The sequence below is a fragment of the Pungitius pungitius genome, chromosome 5 (assembly GCF_949316345.1).
Source record: "Pungitius pungitius chromosome 5, fPunPun2.1, whole genome shotgun sequence".
In the NCBI taxonomy this organism is placed as follows: Eukaryota; Metazoa; Chordata; class Actinopteri; order Perciformes; family Gasterosteidae; genus Pungitius; species Pungitius pungitius.
Genome location: NC_084904.1, coordinates 766,004 through 787,901, shown reverse-complemented (window position 1 = coordinate 787,901; position 21,898 = coordinate 766,004). Strand labels below are relative to the sequence as shown.

Genomic DNA, 21,898 nt, shown 5'->3' with positions numbered 1-21,898 from the left:
GACCGAGAGGCACCCGTCGCACAAACACACACACACAGACACACACGGCCACACAAACGCATGAGTGGGGACTCGTTCCTCAGTGTTTCACGCAAAAAAAACAAGACATTGATTTTCCCCGTGATGGAGGCTAAATGTGTGTGTGTGTGTGTTAGGGTGAGGTGTGGCTGTGCCTCCTGCATTCCCACAAACACATGTTTAAATAGTGGGAGTGTGCGAGCTATTTCCTGGTTAAATGTACTCCCATAAATACAAACGTTTCAGTTGCTGACTGTGAAGCCCGAGCAAGACAAACAGCGCTGAGTCTAAATCCCAACCCCGCCTACCATTCACACTGAAATGTTATTGTGATATAAACATGGTAATAAATGTATATTGTAAACCTCTCACTAAAGGCCGTCTCTAAAAACTAGATCATGTTATAGGTTGCTTATAAGCCACTACAAGTGGATAACTTAGCTCTAATTTAAGTGTGATTGAGTGGTTAAGAATGTGACAGGAACTTGATCACGCTCCAGACACATATCCAGTTACTGTCTGACTGGGTGTGTGTCTGTGTGTGTGTGTGTGTGAGTGTTAGATATAGACATGTGGAGTCCCTGTCACCACACACTGATGTGTTTATTTCAATGCAGCTGGGGGCATCAGTCACATGCAGAGACAGACGCAGGCACGCAGGCACACACACACACACACACACACACACACACACACACACACATACGGGTTTTCACTACCCCGTGGGATCCACTGACTGGAAGCAGACTGGTGGGATCCACCCTTTCTGAATGGTGTAGAGGCATGGTTGTAACTTCTAAAATCATTATAATTTTTTGTTAACACAGAAATGACCTTTATCATCAAATACTCTCAAAAAAATTGAAAACCTGAATTTGTGACCCCCCTGAGGACTGGTCCCTAGGGGGTCACAAATTCAGGTTTTATTTTTTTTAGTCAAAAGTCAGGTGACTTCTATTGGCAACACCACAGATAGGCACCTCACAGTTCATGACAAGCATTTAATAACCTATAATGGATGAAACCTTATTCTGATATAAAATTAACACTGAATCTAATAATTCAAACTGCCCCATTACTTTCAAAAACAGATCATATTCTGATTTATAATATAAGTATTGAGGAAAATGTATTACCTGATGGATTTACCTGGCCGTTTTCACAAGCAAAACACAGTGTTTGGTTCAACATTAAATGTTATCTCTGCAAACTGTTACCTTTTATACAATACAAATACAGTCTTTAAACTTCATCTGCTGGGAAAACTACACAAAAGAGAGACAAATTAAGCTCAGAATAAAAAAAGGTTTTAATTCCTAGCCTCCTTTCTTTTTAACAGAAAAAGAGCATTATATTTATGAAACATGGTAAGGAACAACCATCTTTGGCACTTAAAGACAACTGTCTTTTTTACGAAATAAGCAAAGAGCATTCATTTCTGAAACAACGTGAAAAGGAGCCAAAGACAACTCTCTTTTATGAAAAATGCAAAGAGCATTATAGCAATAAACATTAAACAACAAAAGGACCCATGTGCCAAAGACAACTGTCTCAAGTCACCTAAAGTCAGTTGTTTTACAAAACGGCAAAAATCATAGGCATTAAATTAACGAAAGAACAGCACAGGAGCCAAAGGCACTAGGTGCCAAAGACAGCTAACTTAGGCACCTAAAGAAAACTGTAATTACTTAAGACAACCGTCTTTTACAAAGAAAGCATAGTATATAGCAAACCAGTGTGTAGTATTTGTAAGTCCCTTCATGTTGTTCTCCTGGTATTTTCCCGCTGAATGGCAGTGATACGATTTTTAACATAGTACTTTACCCCGGTCCAGCTTCTGTTCTTGAGTGCTTCTGGGGAAGCTTTAATACACTTTATGCAGTCAGCTTTTCCTGGTACCTTCCCACATTGTATTGAGCTCATCAGCGTCTTTTCGACAGCATTTATCTCTTCAAGTGACCAGCTTTTCTTCTCTGAGGTTGATACAAAAAAGAAAGAAAAAAGAAAGTCAGTGGTGATTTATTTTCAGTATCAGATGACCAGATTGACTATGTGGTACCCTAACCTGACATTTATTCCTATGTGCAAAAGAAGAAATAAACTTGGAATGTGAAGGATTTAAAGATAATCTGTTATGTATCAAACTCATTTCACAACAGAAAACAATGATTAACTATATTTACATGATGCTATTTCCTTCTGCAAGTACAGCGGTCTCATCTCTTTATATTATTTTAAGACCTGCACACCGGTGATGCCAGTAACGCATCACTCTAATCCGACCACCTGTTTCAGTAACGACTAATCTAACGCGTTAGGATGTCCAAACCAGTAGTCAGATTAAAGTTACTTGTCCAAGTCACTGTCATTAATAGTAAAATAAAATATATATTTGATTTCTTGCGTCTCTGGGAGTGAAGCCACATAATGAAGCCACGTTTTCAGCATGAAGGTCTTGTCACGTGTACATACATAGACCTACCACTCAGCGACACAAACAACAATGGAGGAGGAGAGAGAGAGAGAGAGAGAGATGCGCATTTCGAGTTGGAAATACAATCACTATTTTAAGTATTTTTCAGCTAAAGATGAAAATATCAAGGTTCATTGTGCACTCTGTGCTGGTGGCGACAAAGTGCTATAAAGCCAGTGTTTCCCTACCATTATAAAAGCGTGTACGGCCCACCGGGTGAAAGCCGGGCCGTCAACGACACGTCAGCCGTACTTTTTATAGGAGTAATCAGTAGTAATCAGATTACTTTTTCAAAGAAACTGTGGCAACACTGCTGCACACTCATGTTTTGACTTGGATTAAATCAAAATATTTCCCTGTATAGATCGGCTCTCACTTTAGAAGCAGCCTACTGTCTTTTCATTTGTTCAGCTGAGGAAATTATCTATTTTAATGAGCATGCGCTTGCCTGCAGGTGAACATATTTGGTAGAAAAATCTGATTTATTGGCCAAAGCAGATGATATCAGGATTTAAGAGTTTTAGTTAGGGATAACAGTGTCACTGAGTCTCTTCCCTCATTGTCTAAATGTAGTCATTAATTGAGACCTTTTCAATCAGACTAGGATGCACAAGCCTTCATCACATGAGGTGAGTAAGAGAATAAACAGGGATGTGATAAAGAATAATAAAAAGGTAGAATATTAAGACATTATTCTTTTCTTTTTATACTGTAACAAACAAATTTCCCCTATTGGAATGAATAAAGTATATATCTTTTTGAAAAATCAAGTAACAAAAGGTCAAATACCTGTTACAGGGCCACCTCTGTCAGACCCAGTGCGCCGTTTTTTCTTTGATTTTGATCCTGTTAAAAAACAAATAAGTATAGCAACTAATTCAACATCATCTAATCATATAAATAGTACAGATTGACCAGAAGGAAAGCAAAAAACCTAAACAATTATCTATCGGTCCTAAACTATGTCCTTAAATATTTGTATTACTAATATACAGTATGTATGTATATATATATAATCTCATTAGATATATATCAACTGTAATAGTGATAGCTATCTTCCTCTTTGAAAGAAAACTGTGCTGGTTGAATAATGTCTGTTTAACTTTTCTGTCAGAAAAGGGCTACGGGAATGCAGAAACCAAGTGCCATGGCCTAATGTGGGTTACCTGTGATAGCAGAACGAACGCTGTCTGAATCATCAGAGGTCGGCTGTCCACTGATCAATCTTTGGGGTTCTATTAGAAAAAATAATTAAATTGTAGGTTTGCACTGCAGAATAACAGTTCATAAAATCTCTCTCTTCTGAATTCCTGTCTACCGTATTTTCGCGACTATAAGGCACACTTAAAATCCTTTTTTTTTTACTGCAGTATCTTCTATTCTATGCGCCTTATAATCTGGTGCGCCCTATATAGGAAAATAGTTCTAAAATAGGTGATTCATTGAAGGTGCGTCTTTCTAATCCAGTGTGCCTTATAGTCGCGAAAATACGACATATAAGAATAAACATATAACATATAAGAAATAAAGAAGAAGCAAGTCTGTGAGGTACCTATGGGCCCAATCTCATCCCCAAACTCCTCAGTAGTTGGTTGTCCTCTTTTAGAGCTTGAGGATCCTTCGACAAAAAATGACAATTAATCTTTAGCTCAGCACTAAACACACAGCAATGCCTCTCTGGCTGGATGGTAAAAACAGTTAAATGCATAATCCACCTGATGGAGACGCAGAGCGGAAAGATGAGTCATTCTCAGTCTCTGAGACGTCACTGTTTATAGCTTCCAGTACTTCCTCTGAAAATAAAGGAAAACACCCAAATATGACATGACAAAAGATATGTAGTCAGAAATCGTATAAGTATTTCCTTTACCATTAGGATCTATTTGCATTTGGTCCAGGCTCATTCCTTTGAAGTCGGATAGTCGGCCCTGTTCGAGAGCCATGAGCACTTTGCTGACTTTGGCCAACTGCAGTGTTCCTTCAGGAAGCCTGTAGTACTGCCTATGGACCCGAATGTCGTGGCCAAGAAAATTTGCCAGTATGTCCATTTCATTGTCTTTCAGATTTAGAACTGTGGACAGCGTGGAAACATGTTTTCTCAACTTGGTTGAGGACAGGGTTTCAGGGTGCTTGGCCCCACATTCTTTTGCAATCTGTCTGATGGCGTCTGATCCCCTTAGGTGAGTCTCAACTTCAGGTCTGGCGAAGAAAAAGGGATTTTCATCAGGTACACCGCAGGCCCGCCGATGTGCAACCAAGGTTTCCATTGAGGAGAGCATGTCTGGTGTTAGTAGGATGGGAACTTTCCTGTTTCTTTTCCCTCTTATTTCAATGCGCTGAAAATGCTGGCAAAGCTTTTGCTCCAACTCTGTCAGTCCTAGCGCCAAATCTGAATGGACTTCTGACGTGTCTCTTAGGGTGAATGCACTAAGTGGCATCTTTGAAACCTCACCCTCTCTTCTGCGATTGAACAGAATCACTTCACAAAGAGTCAAATTGGCCAGCTTTGACCAGTTCTTCTTATTTGGATCATCTTTGAGTCTGCTGAGATATTCTTGTCTGCACTTGTCAAGATATATGTGCATGATCTTGACATCTTCCGTGAATGGTAGGAGCTGAGGAGTGTTCCATTTCCCCTCTTTGAGAGTTTGTAAGGCACGTGAAGAGACGCAAACATCCCACTTTTTTTCATACAGCCCCCTGCTTCGCTCCAAATTCTTAAGCAACACCTCATTGTCACCCTCTGACATCTTTGCTTCACATTCAAGAATATCCGCAATCTTCTTTAGACTGTGACCAAGCTTCAGAGCCAGGGATGGGATTTTGTATATGTTTTTTTCTTCATCAAAGCCAGCTGCATCATTCACTGCTTTGACCACAGAGTTGAAGTTTGAAGGTACGTAGAAGTCCTCCATTTGTCTGAGTTTTCCCGCTTTACGCGCGTGCCAAATTAGTCTTCCCATTTCTCGCATTTTTTGTCTAATGTAGTCGTGTTTCGTCTTATCATGTCCGTGCTTAGCATATAAATGTTCGCCAAGTCTCAAAATACTTTTCTGGTCTCTAATGATGGTTGTAATATCATCTTGGTGCATTGAATTTACCAGCTCCCAAAGCTTTCTGTTGACATCATCAGGGACGGGCTGTGCATAGGCACAGAGCGATTGTATCCGACTTTTCCCTGGCTTTGTGGTTTTGCATTTTTGTGCTAGCTTGCACCTGGACATGTGCCTCCATAATGACTTTCTTTTAAGCAAAGCCTCACAGTTAATGCAGTGCATATATTCACTTGGTTTCTCCTGGTTCGTAGATTGCTGACTTGGGATCAGGGTTCCACTACCAGCTTTTAGGACTTCATTATTATGAACACGGTTTCCTTTGTTTCTGATAAGGTCAAAATGGAGTTTTCGTTCCTTTGATTTCAATGGAAAAGTGATTGCCTTTGCAACAGCTGGTTCATTGCTGTGCCTGCGTGTTAAGTGCCTAGCCATTTTATGGCAGTGCATGGGACAGTAGAGACAGTAATGGGTTTTACTGTAATCCCTGGCACCAGCTTTTCTTTTTTTCAGCTTCATTACTGTCACATTTGCAAGATTTTGGTCAACAGAGTTTTGACTTGAAAGGGTACTGGGCAATGTCTTACTGTATGTCTTCTGTGACTTCTTTGGTTTCATCAATGGAACCTTGCAGATTTCATCAGAAGATCCTTCTGAACTGCTTATATTGGTTGAGTCTTGAGGTGGGCTATATTCATCACCACTGCTTCCACTGCAGATCATTGAGGCTTCTGATTCATCTGACGGCTTGGGACTTGATCCAAGGTATTCTTGGGTGAGCTGGAATTTTAAATATAAAATATCATTATAGCTAAATCATAGCTAAATCAAACATTTTCATATTATCATTAAGATTCCCCTTAAAAACTGGGCAACCAAACCGGACATTCAAACCACTGTACAGGGTCAGTGCAAAGTTACAACAAGCACCACTGTCGGGGGAAGTTTTAGGACATTATTGATTATTTTCGATGCACTCGCAATTCTTGTTAGTAGATCAGTTAATTGTTGGTTTGTGTGCATACGTACAAATTACCCTAATCTTTTAGTTTTCATCATGGAAACTTACAAATATGCTGTCAGTTCTGGTCAGAGGTGGAACATCTGGGTTATCACCAAAACTAGGGGAAGGACCTTCAGGTGTTAGTATATCTGTGTTGCTCTCAGAATCCAGGCTTGTTTCCTATAAGGGAAAAAAAGAAAACAATATAAAGCACTGGCAGAAGTAGTTACCGTTACAAATGCAATCTCATTTTAGCTACACACACTTGTTTGAGGTTTAAGAATGACCCTCAGAATTTCTGTCATCATCTGTTTGCAAAGAAAATTTTCATTGAATGAAGTGATTCATCAAATTAAATGAGATAGTCCTATTTATTAAATGAATTCCTTTGAATGAAAATAACTTTTCTCAACAAAACAGATGCAGAGTGTTGTGGTGCTTTCTGTCAATGACAGAGAGAGACATGGAGGTAAATATGAGGAGCCGTTTAGGACTTAACTACTGAGACACTCTTACACTGTGCGTGAAAGCATTTCACTATACAACGCGAGAGCATCTCATGTTGTATAGTGAGATGCTCTGTAGTGTGCGTGAGAGTGTCTCAGTGATTAAGTCCTAGACGGTAGAGTTGAGCCGGATACTCGGCTGAAACGAGTATCCGGTACAGATGAAGCAGTTTTGCAGAGTACGAGTATTATACGAGTAATACGAGTCAATATCTGTGCTCGGATTGAATAAAAGTTCTCATTGGGTAGCTGTCTGTGTCTGCCTTCTGTGATTGGTTGGTAGTCACAGCGCCCCTCCCCTACACACATCCTGTTTATTGTGTTGCTGTGTCCCGCTCTGCTCACTCACACACAGAACTCCTCTCCCTCCCTCAGTCAGCAGGTTTGCGGGTCTTTCCCGATAAATTTAAAGGATTTAGTTTGTTTTTTTTTCTTTGTTGTTCTTAACTTGTAGAGTTCAGGTAAACGTGGGGCTTGTTTCTTTTCAGTTGGCTCTAACCAGTTTTTTTTACTTCACGCACTGACCCTCTCTCTCTTTCTCTCTCTCTGCCGGTCATCAGTTTTTTTTTTACCGTCTGCTGGCTCTCTTCACGCACTCAGTGTCTGACGTTGACTAGTTGTGTTAAATAACTGAATATTAATATTACAAATTAAGCCACACACACACTTCCCCTCTCTCTCTCATGATCATCAGTGATAAAGAATAATGAGTGATAAACATAAATGAACCAAAGAATCAGTACGTGTCAGTACAGTGCACTCTTTTTCAAGTTCATGTATGATTGGTCATATCACCTGTTAATTAAGCTCCCTGCGAAGAGTCAATTGCATAAAAAAGAGCATAACGGTTAAAGCCCAGCCCATTTCAAGACAACCCGACAACTTACGGGGTACGGGAACAAACGTGTTTGAGAATTGGAAGCCCGGTTGGGGTTATTCTGCACAAATTCAGCCGAACAACTTTGGCATTTATTTGTCAGATCACAGGTCAAGTAACAGCGCTCTGTTTGCAAAGGCAGGAGCAGTTCTGTCGGCCCACAGGTCAGAAGAACAACTGACTAACATCAGGAAGAACATTATGTTTTATCATTTTTGTTGGGGAAAAGGGAAAGATTTCTATTGGCTGGTGTTGAGGAGGAGCAGGTCCTCCCGCCGCAACACAAGATCCAATCACATCCAATGTGTGTCTTCTGACATTAATGTAACATGAGGAACAAAGCGTGAGCGCTGGATGGTGCTTGGTGTGTCTCTAACTCAACCTTATCAGATCAGTGTCTGCCTGGTTGGCACTTTCTGCTTTGCCCTCTGACCTTGCACTCCTCAACCAGGACAAGACAGTGACTCCCTAAATGAGCAGCAGGAAAGAGCTTTTGATTATCATGACACTTACCAAACACTTGGATGCCTCCAGTAGCCCAGATGAATGTTGTGATGAGGTCTCCCTCTCTGAGTTTGGGCTTTCTGAGGACTAAACACAAGATACAAACACACGTTACCATTTATCCAGAAAATGAGGTTCACAGAGAGCTAAAGAGGCAGATCTCTACACTCTAAACCAACGTGGCTTCACTCCCAGAGACGCATTAAATCAAATATATAGTTTACTATTAATGACAAAATAGTAACGCACAGTGACTTGGGCAAGTAACTTTAATCTGACTACTGGTTTGGATATACTAACACGTTAGATTACTCGTTACTGAAACAGGTGGTCGGATTAGAGTAACGCGTTACTAAGTTAAGCGTTCCTGGCATCACTGATCACACGGTAGATAAACAATATGCTCTCGTGCTTAATGCAGCTCTTCCATCTTGCAACTGCTGCATTCATGTTGTCAATACATCGAGACAAACGGAGTCAATCCAACATAAATGCTTTTCAATATGTTACATATCTTTAGTTCCTGCACAATGAGCATGAATCTATAATTAAATGATTAGTATGCCACAATTTCCAATAATACAATATATACACTTCAAGCTCTTAATAGAGGGGAAACACTAAGTTACAAAACTGTAAACAGTTAATATATTGTTCATAGTTTGAAGTTAAAAAGTTTGAAGCCAAGTGTTTTTCATTTATTTATATTTACAGTATTGATTAAACAGTTAATCTATTGTTTAATTTGAAGAACAAATGTTGCCTCAGCATTTCAATTATTGTTTTGTCCTTTAAATAAAAAATAAAAAAAAGACTATCGGTTTAGGCACCAGTATTGTTTTAAAAGCACCAGTATAGAAAAAAAGAAAAACTATCCCCACCCCTCCCCAGTTATCACTCTTGGTTGTATGAATAAGAGGCCGACCATCATTACCTGCATTTGCTGTTTTTCACACTCCATGTGCCTGGATAAGCATGCATTGTGATGCTTCCTCAGGCGTTTTAAGCGATTCCTCAGCCTAGTCTGCGCACTCTGTCTGCAGGAGGATGAACACAGGGTAGATGTTACATCTGTTTACCTAGAAATCTATGATTTTTCACTTTCAATAGAAATAGCGGTTATTTCAGGTGTGACTAGCAGCTCTACAGTTTGCCTCCAGCCAGGTGGCTTCTTAATCTGCTGAACTTTAACATTAATAACCTGCTTACCTCGTGTGTGCAAATAAAATATTATTGTATGTTAGTGAAGTCAATATTATAATTACAATCACTAACTACAACTTCCCTGCAGCTTTTTAAGGTGTGTAAAACCTTGAGGCCTATTAGATAAGAACTAGTAACTTGAGCTTCTTAATATCAAAAGCTAATGATAAATACTGATACCATAAAGTAGTAGGTGAAAGAATATTAACTAAGATTTATTTATATATTTTACTGGCAGTCCATAATCAAGAAAATGCTGAAGAAATAGTCCAACACTAACTTAACATTAGCTAGGTAACGTTAGCATAACCACCCTATGCTAATTCCACATTTGGTGAGATTTTAAGCTGAAAACATGTGCTTAGCATAAAAAAATGACAGCTAATAAGTGTAAATTTAGTTTAATGTAATGTTACTTACTTTGTTTTCCTTTGTTTTTCCATATTTCATGTCATCATGTGCAGTCATCGTTTTGTGCAGCCTGCTCGTGAAGCCTCGTGCTACTACTGACGTTCTTCAGGAAAGTGAAACTTAAGACCGCGCAAGTGGGGGATGGGCATAGGTAAACCGGGGACCGCAAATCTCTGGAAAAGTGTGTACCTCACTTTTTTGAGTCGATGCAGAAATGCTTTTCTTGCATTGCTTACCTTGGGTTCCGAACCATATATAATATATATATTAGGCCGGTAGGTAGCTAAAATACAGTATTAGGCTAGTTGTAATTAAATAGATTGGTAGTAGTAGCAGTTAAAAGAAAAATATATTGTAAAATTTAAAAAAAAAGATTCTATGTTGTTTATTCTCAAAGAGTCTATATCTCCCTGTTTAATACCTGCTAATTATATTTTGTATTAATGAGAAAACTGGCTACAAACGTACAGCCTCATGCTTGTATGAATATCAGAAAATTTCTAACGTACATCCTTTACCTGAATGAATATGAAAACACTGAACCCTCTGCATGTATTTAATATCAGATCACACGCTTCCTTTTAGATTTAGTTTATTGGAAAGATTGAGCACCAGCTACCTTATAGTCCATCCATCCATTGTTTAACCACGGTCGGGTCGCTGTGGCAGCCTGCCAAGCAGGCTGACCCAGCTGGGAGATGTAATCCCTCCAGTATGTGCCGGGGGTCTCTTACCAGTCCATAAAAAATTCAAAGGAGAGGCCCCCAGGAGGCCTCAGATTTTTAAATGCTAACTCTCCCAGCTGCAAATTGCAGTGAAGGCTGGACGTCACTGTCCGAGGTGGCCAACAGGACCACATCTTCTGCAAACAGCAGCGAGGTGATCCTGAGACCCCCCCAACCTGACTTTAGTTTACAGTTTACTATGTATATTTGCGGCAGGGTAGGACATATTATTTAGGTTCGGGAATTCTTTTCCCCCACTGACTGAAAACCAGGGGCATTTTGTGAAACTTGTGAGATAACCTTTGTGAAAAATAATAAATATACTTATTTGGGCTTCCTGTATATGCAATTGTCATCAAATGGCAGTAATAAAATATTAGTCTACAGGTTTATAGTGTTTTCATAAGATTTTTTTTAAACCAAAACAGACAGAAAACATAAATACATTTTATTTTTATTTCGTTGTAGTTTATGTTTAGCAACATGCTAAGCAATGTCAAACAGCTTGACCACAGCTTTACAGAACGCAGTCTACAGTCTTCTGCATCCGACTCACAGCTTCCAGTTGGCTCTCTGTTATTGAGCGGGATTAATCCATGCTTCTGTAAAAACAAAACATAACACTTAAACCTTGAAACCCCCAGTCAACTGCAGTCTCAACGAATTGTAGTTTACCCAAATAGAGGATTGGCTGCCAAGCACACGATGGCAGTAACTTATGAAGAGGGAAAACAACTTTTACTCACTACACTATGTCTAATGTTAGCTAACGTTAGCTAGCCAGCCTTCGTAGCAATAGCTAATCAGAGCTAGCTAACGTTAGCTACCTCAATCATTTCAAAATAATTAATACATGGTTATCACTCACCATAGGTGATGGTATGTTGCTCGGTTGCCTGGTGACGGAAGGACACATGTCTTTATGTTTTCACTCCCCTTGATAAAGTCAAGGATTCGCCGGTGCTGGTTGGCAAAGACGTTTGTAATATGTTGTTCGGAAGTTTGAGTCCCTCGAGTGACTTGCAAACAATGTGGATGGTTCTCTTGTCGTCTTTCTCCACCCCAAGCTTATTTATCTTCCATTTTTCGATTGTCAATAGACCTTTGTCACAAAAACCGGAAATGCGTAATTCATGTGGAAGTGGACTTCCTGTCAAGCGTCAACAGATTAGGAGAAAATGGAGTCTTCACAACTTTGCTCACAGATTTACCTACAATTACATTTGCTGACGTTGCAAATGGCGCAAGCAATGAGTCATTGTAGGTGGAGAAAAAAATTATCACAAAATGAATAAAGGCCACAAATTTTTCCATGAGGAATTTTTCCATCAGTATGGAAGTTACTCAAGTGAGAGCAATCAGGCTAACTGTTAGCTACTGAACTGCTAACTAGAATGACATATCATTAGCGTGTCTACTTAGACATAATGTATGTAGAGTATATAGAATACCTCACTAAAGCATTATAGTCATTATGGTCAGCCTGGTGCCCGCCGCACTGCCTCGCTGAGCAGAGGGAGCGGCTGCTCATAGAATCCCGGTGTTTCGCTTAGCAAACGGTTATACCGTAAATCCTCAAATAGTGGCCGGGGCTTTTATTTACATAGGCTGCACAGCGCACCGGCCTGTATTTGGGGCAGGTTTGTATTAGGGGCAGGCCTTTATTTCTTACTTACCGGTATCTTCTGTTATAGAATTGTATTTAAATAAAATAATGGGCATAATTACAGAAGGCTAATATCATTCGTTGCATTTGCGTTCAGCACTTCCTGCAACCATTTACCGATAGGCTACCGCTATACCTATAGCTAATCAACTTTCTGGAGACTAACCATTTAGAAATGAATCAGTAATAAACCATAATATCAGTCTTAAGATACATCGTTAATTGCAGATATTTTCCAATGTTCTCAATTACAATCAAGCTACAATCGAGCTGCGCCAGCGCATCCCTACCAGCGGCGCATGGCTGTCCCTCTTTGAAACAATAGAAGAGACGCACCTTCATGAACAATAACAAATTCGCCTAGTAGGCCTAGGTGGTTAAATGTCTTTTTTTATTGCCAACAGTCTATGAAATTAGCCAATAACAATAAACATAAGAAGAACATGTAATTATGAAATATTCATTTTATATATATATATATATATTTTTTTTTTTACCCCCGGCCTGTATTTGGGCCCCGGCCTTTATTTGTCAGTATCGACCACGCCCCCGGCTACTATCTGAAGCCCGGCCACTAATTGAATCCCGGTCTTTATTTGAGGATTTACGGTGTTTTACATATTTTCTGCTGTATATTGGGGGGGACGGATTGGTATTTTCTCAATATTGGGGGGGGGACACAACCATTGTGCCATTTTCATTGTGTATACAGAGGAAAACACCTCTTTCTTAAGGAACTTGAAAAGACAAATCAAATCCTGAGAGGACAGCATGTTCCGAGAACCTCAGGCTCTGCAGCCACCGTGAGGAGGATTCAAGAGGGCAATGTTGGTGCCCAATCCACCCAATTTACAGAATGATCTGATGCTGTTGCACACACACAAAAAAATGAACACCATACAAGGGTAAAGGTAATATTTCAGAGAATTGAATAATTTCAAACCACATGCAGTTCTCCTTGTGGAAGCTGAGGGTTACCTCTCGGATTCTGAGTTGCTGCGAAGTTGTCTCTGATTATGGTTTGTTCTTCTCAAAAATATACACACACATACACTGTTAAAATGTATACTACGATATATATATATATATATATATATATATTCATATATAATATATATAAAAATACATCAGGTAAAAAAAAATCCTTTTGAATGAAACGATTTTAAAAGGAGGTTTAGAGGTAAATGGGTTTGGTCATTGATTTTATTATCGCCTTATTAAAGTCTGATTATATTAAAGTCAACAAATTATAATTATATCTATGAAATATCAAGTATATTTGATTTAAACACTTACACACTTTACACACTTTCTATGGAAAACGGTCCCCACGGTAGCAACAATGCACACTGCAATACACCCTCTCACCACTAGGTCACACACAAAGTAGGAAAGAAATTCTCTGTGGGGTCCATTTTTTTTTTTTGAAAAAAAATGCCCCAGGCCAATCAGCAGGCTGTTTTCTATCGATTGCAATGCTTGTGCCTGTGGGGACCAGGAGTCGGTCCCCATGGGGAAAATCGGTCCCCATGGGGTGAGTGATATGTCAGGAGGTGGACCCCACCAGGATAGAAGAACGCACACACACACACACACACACACACACACACACACACACACACACACACACACACACACACACACACACACACACACACACACACACACACACACACACACACACACACACACACACACACACACTCGCAGTCTCTATTTCACAGACAAACACACAGACACACAAGTATCTAACCAGTAGACTGTGAGGTCATTCCTACTCATTAGGTTTCATGATTCAAATTTCTCAGATATAAAATTTCATCAACCGGATGAACGTAAACTAGCAAAGTTGTGTATAAATATTATAAAAACTAATCTAATTGAACCCTACTTTTCAATGAAACCTGTGAATTCACCCACTGTGTCCATCCGGCTTTTTCTGTTGAACTGTCAAACCTTCTCTGCTGAATCTTTCCATAAGCTTTTAAAGGCTTTCCATCAGTCTAAAGAGATTTAGATGTTTCTTAAGGATTTTCACAATGCCTCAAATTGTGTCTCCCAAGAGTTATAGATTGAAAGAGAGCGAGAGAAGAAAACTCCGAGGAGACTGACTGACGACAGGAACAGTGCTGTCAGAGGAAAGTGAAAAGGAAGAAGGGGTTCATTGGTTGGTCTGCAGTCATTTTCTTTGTAACCTTGGATTGGTTTGACCGTGACCTCTTAAGGATAACGGTCGTCCAGCAGCTAAGATCGGACCCTCGTTGTACTTCGTGTCACACTTTAATGTGTGTGTGTGTGTGTGTGAGCGTGTTGAAGGAGTCAATGCTCATGGCGGGGCATGTTGACAGCCACGTGATGCCAGCTGGGCATGACGAGTCGGGTGTCACGTATCAGGGCGCCGACCCCATCACATTGACACCTTTACAACAGTGGTCAACTGGTCGACTCCCTCGCTAATATTAGGACATTTTTAGAGAGGTCAGAAGACGCCGCAACCGTTAATCAAATAAAAAAAAAAAGCTGGTTGTCCCTGTGGAGAAACGCTAGTTTAAGAGAAATGAAAGAGAAAAGGAGAATGAGAAATAAGAAAGAGAACGAACAAAGATAAGAGCAAAGAAAAAAAGAGTAAAAGGACGTCTACGACCTCGGGTTATCAGCAGGTTTTAAATCTCAATCTTTCCAATCAGCTTTGACACGGATGTGCTGCAGGGGCGACAGACCAATCCGTTTCCCCTGGAATGCTTTTTCGAGAGGGGGGGGGGGGAAAGATCATTTTTAACATTGTCGCTCGCCGTGTTAAAACTGGGGAAATGGAAGGAGAGGAAAAGATCGCCGTGTTATTCCAAACCTTCTGTATAATTATTTTTCTGCCCCACCTCCACCTCACCCTTTCCCTCCGAAACACGCTCGCTCACTTTGTAGAGCGCTCTCTCTGAGTGCCAGAGCCCCCCCCCTCCCCTCTCGGGGGAGCTGTGTACTTAGAAGCAATTGAAAACGACTATCAAACCCCGAGGAGCGAAAACCTGATTCAAAGACTCCTTATCCGGCAGCGCAGCCCTCTCCAAGTGCCTGGCTGCTCTTCCCAAGCGACCAACTAAATTAAATTATGTCTTTTAATCCATTCAGGAGGGAAGGCAGCCAAATGAAACCAGAAAAGTAAATATCTGAATGCGAATGAGGTTCTTCACTGTAGTTAAGGCCCTCAGGGAGTGGAAGTGACACGTGTGGCTACCCCCCCACCCCAAAAAAAAAATATATAGCGGGGGTTCACTGCATGTTGAATGAATAAAATGTCTAGATGCTGACAATCTAGTGACACGTACACAATGCTCCCTCACGGTGAGTGTTTGTGAAGCACGCAGCTTTAAGTGTCGATGATGGAAATCCACACGGGTTGGAATCACTTTTATTGCTAGAAACCTCTCAGCTCATCAAGTGTTTTTAAAGCAAAAGTCACCATCTCGGGGCCGAAATGATGTGGTTATCTTACTAGGCCCCTCGAATCCAAATGCCCCCAACATGTATTTAGTTGTGCTGTTTCCACTTCACTGCCAGTCTCTTCATTTCTGTTCATTTGTCATCAATGTCTGCTAATGACAAAGATACATTATAGTTTCCTCCCGGGCCCTTTGAAGAAAAGCAGGCACTACCTCCGTTGATTATCCTCATTATTTTCTGCAAAGCTCAGGTACAGCAAGAGAGACTGCAGAGGTTTAGCCTGAATTCCTCACTCTGAGAAGTGCGCTGCAATTCAAATTGGCTCTCAGGGGACATTTTAAGTCTAAGTTTAACTGTGGATCAGTGTTGCCTCGTTGCAAGTTGCTGCCACTCAAAACAAGATTTGAGCTGTTCCCCTGATTTCCCACTTTGCCGATTCAACATGAAGGTTGTTGTGCAATGTGATTCAACGCTTCATATTTCTGAAAACATGCTGTAGGATTTTATAAAATCAGGACAACCGTGCAATTTAAGGTATTGTTTGTCTTAGTTACATCGTTGACAAATGTCAATTTAGGATTATCGCCTGTTTGAATGGGTATTTTTACTTCATTATATTTTGAGGCATTACGCCCTACTAGTTCAGAAACAAAAAGGTCAAGATATATTTTCACATCCTCTGTTGTCTTCCTTCTGATCGTCACGCCTCCTCAGTGTCTTTCATCATTTTCTGGAAATCCATCATCTTCATCAAATGCCTGACTGCTTGACATTCACCTCAAATGGAGATTCTCCACAATGCTTCACATACCTCAGCAGCTGGAATGCCCTCCGGGGGGCGACACTGCAGCAGCACTTCCTGCTCCAGAGACACTTCCTTTCCTAGGGGTTCCTGTTCGAATGACTTCTTCAGGTCTGGGGAAAGAAACGGAGGGGTCACTGCTGTAGGACGGGTTGCTAGGCAAGGCAGAGAGACGAGTATAAAATGGATCGAAAGGAATCCATCATTATGATACTGGATGTCATAATGATTCAATTGATGATACATAGGTGACATAGGGAAAAAGCTCCCGGATCCGCACACAGATCAAAGCAAAAAGCCCCAATGGAAGGCAGACTTGTGTCGGAGGCTGTGATTCAGTAGATGGGTCCATGTCGTTGTTGTGAAGCGGACCCGTTACCTCACGCGGCAACAATGACACCGTCACTATGGAGTTGTTGGTTGAAGGCGTACATATGTTGACTTCTCCCACTACTTTAGAAATGTACCCAACTAGGAAAAACACTTAGCTGCATATTCTTAGACCCAACGAATGGAAACACGGGTGTGGACACACACACACACACACACACACACACACACAGAACAATTGCATGTTAAGAATGTAGTTAAATAAATACACACACACATAAAACTGAGCCCGCTTTAAGTGCTTCACACACTTAACACAGGCTGCTTTGTTGCATGTTCACCTCCCAATAACTACGGACAGTGTTTGAACCCTGCTGTCATTCCGTATAGACATGCCCGAGTGTGCAGGCCAAAGACAATAAATCATTCAAAATGAACGGTCCACACGCTGTGGTAAATGACAGCGTTACAAAGCAGCATGCAATGTAGTGCCATTTCTTCAACGTTTCAGCGTGGGCTCAGCTGTTTTTCTTTTGGAGGGAAAAATGCTCACAGCAGCAGACTTTAAGACAGTGAACGAGACATTTCAATGATACCGACAGAAAGGACAAAAGAAAAGGAGGATGGAGGGAAGGAGTTGAAGGACGTGAGTAAAAACAAACATATATCTAGTGGGTGGATGGATCAATGGATGGACAGACAAACAGTTTGGATTCTTTATGCCAAATACATTTTTCCCCGAGATTTGTCTTAAGGGAGTTTTATGGAGGATGTTCAAAAGAGAAACACCTCTTTATCCACTTATGTGGAGTCATACTGTCTTGTCAACTGTTTCTGAGTACATTCTTTTCAGTTCTCACTTTCATAAACTTTGCCTGTAGTGCCATTCACTCTTCATTCATCATCTTTCACTTTCCAGTTCACCTCCCTCAAGCTGAATGCATACATCCCCATACTGCCAGCTGGGCTTAACACATGCTGCAATAATTAGCCTGCGATACAAAACAAGTTGTAACCCAAGAGGGGTGGCAATGTTGCGGGAATTAGCAGACAATTTTGTTTACGATGCTGAGCTGATGCTGCGATGGATTTCTTAATGAGACCATATGGAGAGGATGGATTTGCTTCATTCGAGCTTCAAAGGTTTATGATCTTATATTTGATCAGACACAATCCGGATAAAGCGATCCGAAAAAAAAAGGCCGAGAGTTGAAAGACGCAGGGCGCACTTAAACCTATAAGGATAAATATCTATTTTACGGTGAGACAACACTTTCAGTGTGCTTTTGGTTGTTAAGAGTGCAAGCGTTTGTCAGGCACATCAAACTAAAGAGGAAAATTCATCATGTAAGTTTGATACAACATTATCAATGGCCATGCAGTGTGTAATACATGCTATCAACGCTAACAAAGGTTATAATGCCATCTGATATTTTTGAGATAAACACCTCTTAAAGTCTCACTTTAAATATCCAGGACAACTTCCCACCTGAATGACGAGGTTTCACTTCAAACTGATGATTCTTACCACCATCGGTTTACGTGTGCAGCGCTAAATTGTTTAAAAGAGCGACGTGAGGACACAGAGTATTGCTGAGGCTGAGTGATAACTTCATAATACAGTCAATCCCTGTGGGAGACGACAGCCTGAGCGGAGCATGAGGGTTCATTATGGGAGTAATCACCCAAAGCTTTAGCCCTAAACCCACCACATGGCTCCCCACACAACATGCAGAGACACACAGTGAGAGACGGTGAGATACAGTCACAGGGAGACACACACAGGGGGATGCAGACCAACAAGCAGGAACAACCACGCACACAGACCCGTGCACGTGGACGCACCAAAAGAAACCGACGACCACTACAGAGGACCAGGAAGTGGTCGTCATACTCTTCGATTCCAGGAACACTTTCCTGGTCTTAATTAGTAAGGGGGGGGGGGGGGGTGGTGCAATGAGGAGATGGTTGTGAGAGTTGATTTCCATGAAGATTGAGAATGAAATTAAAGGAGATTAAAGAAAACCGCTCGAGGGACGAGCAGACACAACACACACACACACACACACACACACACACACACACACAGAGCTATACTAGCGGGCCGTGATACCGGGTTTGGTAGCAATGGGGTGATGAGCGTGCGTGTGTTCTGGAGAAGAAGGGGACGTGACAGTGTGTGTGCCATGGGGACCAGGGATTCACCTCAATGGAAGGTGTGCGTTTTTGTGCACGTGTGCAAATATGTACCTCAGGGACAGGCGTGCACATGGGAGGGAGGACAGCTGCGTCCTATCAATTCACTGACCCCACTTCACTTCCCAACGCCATCCCGCTTCATAAATACCACAAAAGATAAATCCACTGCACAACTTAGAACCACAACAGGGTGAAGAGGGTTACAGGGTGTGAACCACCTCCATAAGCCGTGCGCACAATGAAGCCGCGTGAGTATCTATTCACAAGATTTTTACAAAAACTCCTCTTTTCCCCTCTCTCTGCCTCCTCTCCTGTCCTCCCTCTGTGAAACTTCTTCCACTGCTCATTTAAAACTGTTTTTATTTACGTGGTGAGTTCATCGCCTCAGGCTACCTAAGCACATTCCAGGGCAATTATCCAAAATGGGGGGGGGCTTTGCCTGCATGCAACCGATTCTGAATCATAACGGTTCTCCCCTGGCGGAGCTGCTCGAGCAATAAACAGCAACGTGTGATTCTTTGGGAGAAAAAAAAAAGCCAGCAAAGTACACTGTTCTAAACTGCCAGGCGGGATCATTCGGACATGCAATTCCCCACATGGTGGCATGGAATCAGTCACACATCTGGCTCAGTAAAGTGATATGGAGCACACAGGCGTGTAATTAACATTTAATGAACATTAGGAAGAAGAAATGTATGCAACTTATTTGTAGTGACGTTAAAGTTCCTGAAGGAGTTCCTGTGAAGTGAATGTGTGTGCCGCCCGGCTCAGGAGAGTCATAAAATGCGGCCATTTCAAAAGTAAATGGTAAAATGTTAAGCTGGATAACCATTTTTTTTTCATCTAAAATGTTTTGGAATATATTCAGTATATATGGTTAATTTATGTAAAAATCATGGATGCTTTGGTTTTACACATTCATTCTGAATTGATAAAACATTTAGCATTGGGTTTGAGCAGTTTATAGTTGGTACCTCCCGAGTCTTTGGGCATACAAAACAAAAAACGTATTCTGTGACATTGAGCGTTTGGTAGCAAAGAGTCATTTTCTCTTAGTGACTTTAGAGTCTCTTCCCACTTTTCACCTCAAGAAACGCTCCACCCTGTCATTCCAACACTTCACAACCTGTGATCAACCCTTGACATCAGACAAGGTATTTCCATGGAGGACACCACTCTCTTAGCTGACATTGGACTGGCCCTCTGAAGCATGCTCTTCTCTTGGAGTTGGAAGAGTCTGACATTCATGAATTGACTTAAATATTTGTTTTAAATATTTAGCATGTATAGAGTTCCGCTTTGATTGAATCGGTCTTAGCAAACTGCATTGTATTCACTCCCTTTTAGGCGTCTTTCATGTTTTTGTTCTGACCCTTGACCTAGAGAATGGCACATTGAAATGTTATGGAGTCACCTTGGCAACCCTACGGTTCACCACGCGTGGACTTTAAAAATGAACTTGACCTTTGTGTGGTTGAAGCAACACTCTGGCTTACCTCTTTACAAGCTGGTAGAATGCTAAAGCAGTCCCTGCACATCTGGGGAAAAGCTCAATGGAGAGACAATATAACCACACATCCACACACAAGCAATGGGTTCTCACTAAGAAAATGTTTATTCAGAGCCAGAAAAAGACTTGATGACGTCATCCAGGGAAAAAACATACAATTCTCCACCTCTAGCATTTGCAAAAGTGTTTTGGTGCATGTGAAACTACTAAACATGCCATTTTTAGCCAGAAATTCCCAAATGTCATTGGGGATGTTGTTGGGGAATTTGGGTTTCTGATCTGCAAAGCAAGTGTCATACCGGAGAGTCCATCTGACACACCGTTTTTTTTCCAGTTCCTGGGTTACAACTGCACACGTTTATGGTTGTAAAGTGTGTGGTGTTTGGTTTGAATCAACGCTTAAACTCTGACACAAGAAATCCCTGTTGATCCCTGCTTTCCTTGGTCCATGTTTAAAAGGAAACGTTGCAGCTGAGACATTTGCATCATAAACAAAACAGACGTTTTCCAGTTGAAAAAGCGAGCCGACAGGGGGGATGACTGAACTCCTGATTGCTCTGCACTCACATGTCTCAGTACAAAGTGGCAGAACAAATTGCCATCATCTGAAATGCGCGCGTCTCTGGTTGTTTGTTTGTGTGAGCATGTGTGTGGGTGTGTTTGACCTTGACCTTGTTGCTATTGCCGTAGGAGAAAAACTGGACCTGAAAGCCGCAGGGCCAAAGAGCAGAACTGGCTCTCTCCTCGCCATTTGGAGTCCTTTGAAGGGCCCTTCTCCAACAGACCAATCACTCAGAAATGTCTGATTGTGTGTTTGACAGCCGCAACACTGATTGCCATTATACAAACTGTGTCTTCACATTTTGCCTTAAAATGTTAGTTCTACAGTAATTAAATCAGCCTGAAGATGCTGGGGAGTGAAAACACAGGGCGAGGAGAACGAACCAATGAGCACACCATCATGAGCAAAGAGAGAAAGAAAAACTAAGAAAGTACAATAACAGAAATGAGTGGGAAGGAGAGATGGGAATACAGGAGAGAAATGCTGAATTGCTATTGCATGGTGTGGTAAAAAAAAAAATAAATACATTTTGCTCAGCAAGCTCTAGCTGCCAGGAAGCATTTTAATCACAACAGCAGATCCAAATAGGAGCCGAAAGCTGGGTAGGTCAGGAGGTTG

At 41.2% G+C, this 21,898-nt stretch overlaps 1 protein-coding gene and 1 long non-coding RNA gene across 3 annotated transcripts in view; both read right to left on the bottom strand.

The window, feature by feature from the left end:
* The window catches only part of LOC119224513 (netrin receptor UNC5C-like), a 143,835-nt gene that overhangs the window by 42,759 nt on the left and 79,178 nt on the right, over window positions 1-21,898 (bottom strand). For both annotated transcript variants that reach the window (XM_037481522.2, XM_037481523.2), the window contains exon 4: window positions 16,689-16,792. In XM_037481522.2, the coding sequence (XP_037337419.1) occupies window positions 16,689-16,792 (104 nt within the window). The remainder of the gene's footprint in view (window positions 1-16,688; window positions 16,793-21,898) is intronic.
* On the bottom strand, window positions 6,140-8,489 carry LOC134129039 (uncharacterized). Its single transcript, XR_009956215.1, has 3 exons — window positions 8,444-8,489; window positions 6,614-6,727; window positions 6,140-6,324 (listed from the first exon to the last, which is right to left on the bottom strand). It is a non-coding gene; the product is annotated as an uncharacterized LOC134129039 (long non-coding RNA).